We start from the raw sequence: 5,282 nt of genomic DNA on the forward strand, positions 1-5,282 counted from the left end.
TTTTACGTCGGAATAGAAGTATTATTGTTGACCAGTACATGCGGCAGCAACGTAGAAGGTCTGCTCGTCGTGCAGAACGTCTGAGAAGGTGGCGTGAAGATGTGTATCGGCGGATACGAGCAAGAAAGATGCAGCGAGCTGCTATGTTGTTGATGGCTGTTGCCGGCTTCCAGGAAGGACAGCATCGTGACAGACAAATATGGGTCGAGCATCGAGAATCGAACTGGTGGGAGGATACGGTATTGCATCCGGCCTATAGAAAATGGAATGAGGATTTTCGCATGAGCAAGGCATGTTTTGAACATATTTGTAATCAGCTGAACCCTGTCCTCCGGAAGCAAGACACCAATTGGAGGAAGTCGATTCCCGTCAACAAACGTGTGGCGTTGACATTGTACCGTCTTGCAACAAACGAATCTTACCGGTCCATTGGCAATTTATTTAATGTTGCACGTAGCACAGCTTGTGTCATCTTTCAGGAAACATGTGAGGCAATTGTGTCGACGTTGATGAGGACATATATTCGTATGCCGGAAGGACGGACATTGGAAAAAACAATGAGAGGTTTTCGGAGAAAGACGGGCTTCCCAATGTGTGGTGGAGCAATTGACGGTAGCCACATCCCTATCATTGGTCCAAATGAAAATCACACAGACTTTCTGAATAGGAAAAACCACCATTCCGTCATCTTGCAAGCAGTTTGTGATGACAAATACAGGTACGGTACGCATTTGGTCTTTTTTTTTAATTGTGGAAACTAACAATAACAACATTTTCATTTCAAAAGGCAAGTCGGCAAAAAATACCCCAGTATTAGGGGCTGTGCAATAATTATGAGGCCCCAGGGTTAAAATTTCCAAACGGCTTGCCTAAAATCGCTTAATGCCCTCTGAGGCCGCCAACAAATTCTTTGCTCCCCCCCTTGCACATGCCAAATTTGTGGGATCCCAATTTACAAGTTTATTTAAATGGTCTAGATACATGTTGCAAGCAGGAAAATGTGCATATTTAAGCGTTTCCATCCATACCGTTTTCCTAAGCCGTATTTTAAAAGGTGTGCCAAAATGGCCCCCCCCTCTCGGCTTGCCAAAAGTTCATGAGTTCAGGGGTGTGATTTTTCCGGATTTTTGGGATTAAAAAAAAATTCCGGATTTTCAAAAAAAAAAAAAAAAAAAAAAAAATGTTTTTTTTTTTTTTTTTTTTTTTTTGTCGCTTTAGAGTGGCCCTGGACCAAGAGCTAAATGCTTAACAGAGATGTCACATTTCCCGAATTTGCAGTTTCCAGATATGAGAAAGTCTCCAATTTTAAAATGAAAATTCCTTAAAACCCTGACTGGATGATTTATGCCTGTTTTTGCCTTGTTTTTTTTATTTGTTTAAATTCCATTTTTATTACTTTTTGATCCACAAATCATATAATTTAAATGTTTTGTTCTTGTGATATTTAATTTTCAGGTTCATCGACATCAATGTAGGTTGGCCCGGTAGAGTACATGATGCCAGAGTGTTTTCAAATTCCAGAATACGACGAGTTGGTGATTCTGGGAGACTATTTCCAAATGTAAGTTGTTTTAGTTGAAAATAGAGCAAAATATAAACAAGGACAAATTAGAAACTAAAGACACATTTTTGGTCATCTGTTTCAATGGAAAATAAAATTATTCATATCATCTTTGTTTGAAATAAAAACACAAAAACCGTACTGACTCGAGTATATTCCCACCCCGTTTTTGGGTGAACATTTTTCAAAATTGGGGCTTGGGACTATACTCGAATTTAAAATTTAAGTTGTTTATTATTTCGGCTTTGGAGTGTCCCTGGACCTAGACCTAAATGATGGGATCATTCATGGTTGATTAAAAAAAAAAATCAACCATGCATGATCCTAGCATTAAGGTCTAGGTCCAGGGACATTCCAAAGCCAAAAAAAACCACCTTTAATTTCTGAAATTTTTCGAAAATTTGGGGGGTGGGACTTTACTCGAAGGTGGGACTATACTCGCATCAGTACGGTAATATATGTATTATATGAATACCGGGTACCATACTGACGCGAGTATAGTCCCACCATCAATTTTTCGACAAATGCCAGTGTCCAGGGACACTACAAAACCTAAAAAACAAAACAAAAAATAATGAGTAAATAGTTCGAGTATAGTCCCATAAGCATGGAAGAAAAACAAAACAGGCAATTTGTTTTTTGTGCATAGGCCTAAGGTATTACAATCTGAGGAAAGTTTTGATGTTGACTGATGAAAAGATGATGAAAAATGTGATGATTTTTTGGCAAATGTATTTGGAAAAAGTTCTAAATTTGTGAAATACATCAATAAATTTTGGCCCCAAAATGAATGATTTTTACACGATTTTAGCAAAAAGTAAAGAAAATTCTTCCAAGACTCAAAATCTGGGTCAGTCAGACCCGTAAAACAATGTTTTTTTTGTGGCCTAACTCATGACTTTTGTTTCTTTCCAATACTTCTTTTCTATATAGATAGCGGAAAACTTGTATGGTGTGGAAATTCCGCCGATGATCATTGGTGATCCAGCCTACCCGCTTCTGAGTTGGTTAATGAAAGGTTTTAGAGACAATGGGAACTTGACAGCTGAAAAGAAAATGTTTAACCACATACTAAGCAAAACACGCATGGTTATCGAAGGTTGTTTTGGAAGGTTAAAAGGGAGATGGCGGTGTCTGCTTAAAAGGAATGATAGTGACACTGAGTTTGTTGTCACAGTAATCACAGCTTGCTGTATATTGCACAACATTTGTGAAATTCATAAACAACGCTTCAATCCAGAATGGCTTCAGGGCATTAATGAAGAACGGAGACCTCGTCCGGAGAACCTTGATGTACACGGCCAGGCAGGCAGATTTAATCCTGAACAAATTCGAGAAACTCTTGTCCAGCACTTTGTCAGGCTCTTTCCAGATGAACTTCAACGCTTCCAATAACTTTAAACAACTTGCTGCAACTTGGTGCAGTTTTTCAGTGTGTCTTATCTATTGTTCAATTATCAAAGCTACATGAACCATTTGATGCCTTTTTATTGTTTCATCCCAAGATGCACAAAAGATAAGCGGGTAAGCGTGTCGGCATCAGGTCACCCAAAATTGCCCCAATTTTTTTTTTAAGTGTCCCTGGAACTAGAGCCAGCCAAATGCTAGGATCATTCATGGTTGACTTACAAAAAAAATGTGTTTTTTTATAATTATGCAAAGTGATAATTTGTGTTCATGTCATACTCCTCCAATAACTTTTTTACAATGAACACAAATTATTACTTTGCATTTTCAAAAACACATTTTTTTTTAAGGTCAACCATGAGCGATCCTAGCATTTAGCTCTAGGTCCAGGGACACAACAAAACAGGAATTTTTTGTTGCAATTTCGGGTACCTGATTACCTGCCCAAAAAATACCCGCCTCAGAATAGGGGAAAATTTTTGCAAGTTTTTATTTTGACAATGTTTGCATTGAATTTCAGAACTGCAAATTTAAAAGCTCACTAAAATTGGCTCCTTGAAATTTATGCAAACCTGCTCGGCAGTTCAAATCTCAAAAAAATAATACCCCAAGGTGACTAAAGGCAACATGTTCTACAGGCCCCACTGGTTTTTTTAACTGGTAGGATTTAGTTATGATCTCAAATCCATACCATGTAGTTGTACCAAGGTTTTAGACATCTTGGGGTTGATGTGTAATATTTGAAACCTAATGTTGTTGCAAGCACCAACTTGGAATTTTTTGTACCAAAATCATATCTTTATAACAGGAAATGGATTCTCACCAAAACTTAAGCCCTGAAGCAACAGCAGGCAAAATTTGGAAATGGCAAGAACATTTTATCCCCAACACACCAAAATAGGGAAAAGAAGAACACAGTGCAAAAGTCTTAACTGAACAAAATTACATCTATTTATTACAAAAGCACCAGTATTACATATTGAGGTATAGAAATAAATATATAGGCAAATGATAATTGCACAGATAAATATACAAGGCATATGACCAAACGGGCTTTGATCCCGTCACCTGAGTAAGAGTTGTAATTTTAAAACTTAAAACTGTTAATTTAAACACACCTTTTAATCCCATGCATTTGTATTTCTTGCAGTGTTAGGTTAATAAATGTGCGACCGTACTTTGAAGTTTACGCTTTATTGATATTAAGTTTTTCTGAGACCAACATTTTCACAAAGTTCACAAATTTATAAAAGTTACATACATCACAACAAACTAAAAATTGGAAATGCTTTTATTTAAAGTTCACACTAAACACACTTAAACTGCTCTGAAGATGATATTGCTATAATTTGGTTCATCTCAAGTTTGGTTGTGCATATGTGCGTTTTTTGCTTGCCGCATCAAATCGTGGGGGTAAAGTTAAACACCCCAAGTGTACACGCACACGTTCATGGGCGGTTTGTTGACATGCGCAACCGTGAAGTAGCATTGATGTCACTACCAAACTTCAGGGGAACCAAATTGTCAGGCTTGTGTCTTATTTGTGGTCTGTCTCGTCTGAAGTCATTCGCTATTTCTGCTTTTTCCTAACACAAGAGTTAACATGCTGATGACAATATTACAGATCAATGAGCAATTCAATGTGTTTTGTATGTCCAAGACAATTTCCATGTACACTGTAGTACCACTAACATTCAATGCTAAGAGAAAAAAAAAAAACAATGATCATCATCATGACAAGGACTATAATACTATGAACAGCTCTTAATTGGTGGGAATTGTTCGATTTTTGTCACTGCACAAGTGCCCGCTTTAATCATGTTAGAACTTGCGCTCGCGTAAATACACAAAAAGCACAAGTCAATTACGCAATATGCAAAGCGCACTTTACACGGAGTGCGCGCAACTGAGTGAACGCTGTTCTATATCAATACATGAAGTTTTGACTCCTGCCTATTATGAGCTGATCAGAGTATAAAAGTTTGTCTGAGACCAACATTTTCACAAAGTTCACAAACTTATACAAGTTACATGTACACAAACTAAAAAGTGCTTTTAAACGTCACACTATAAAACATGCTTTAACTTCTCTCCTGCAGGTGGTGCTGCTACTGCTAGTGTTGTCAGCAGTGGCTTATGTCTTTGTGGCATGTCTTGTCGAAATCATTTGTTATTTCTGCCATAAGAAATAATGAACTGTTCTTAAAACAAGAGTTAAAACATGCTGATGACAAGAATGTGAAAACATTGCAGATCAATGAGCAATTCAATTTGTTTTGTATCAAATTCTCAAGACATTTCTGTTTATCTAGTA

General features: G+C 37.3%; 1 protein-coding gene across 1 annotated transcript; it reads left to right on the forward strand.

The window, feature by feature from the left end:
• Positions 1 to 6: 6 nt before the first annotated feature.
• On the forward strand, positions 7 to 5,276 carry LOC140145598 (uncharacterized). The gene is made up of 3 exons (XM_072167295.1): positions 7 to 718; positions 1,456 to 1,561; positions 2,495 to 5,276. Exons 1-3 carry the CDS (start codon positions 39 to 41, stop codon positions 2,954 to 2,956), a joined length of 1,248 nt encoding a protein of 415 aa, XP_072023396.1. The 5' UTR covers positions 7 to 38; the 3' UTR covers positions 2,957 to 5,276.
• The last annotated feature ends 6 nt before the right edge of the window (positions 5,277 to 5,282 follow it).

Source organism: Amphiura filiformis, unplaced genomic scaffold (genome assembly GCF_039555335.1).
Source record: "Amphiura filiformis unplaced genomic scaffold, Afil_fr2py scaffold_451, whole genome shotgun sequence".
NCBI lineage: Eukaryota > Metazoa > Echinodermata > Ophiuroidea > Amphilepidida > Amphiuridae > Amphiura > Amphiura filiformis.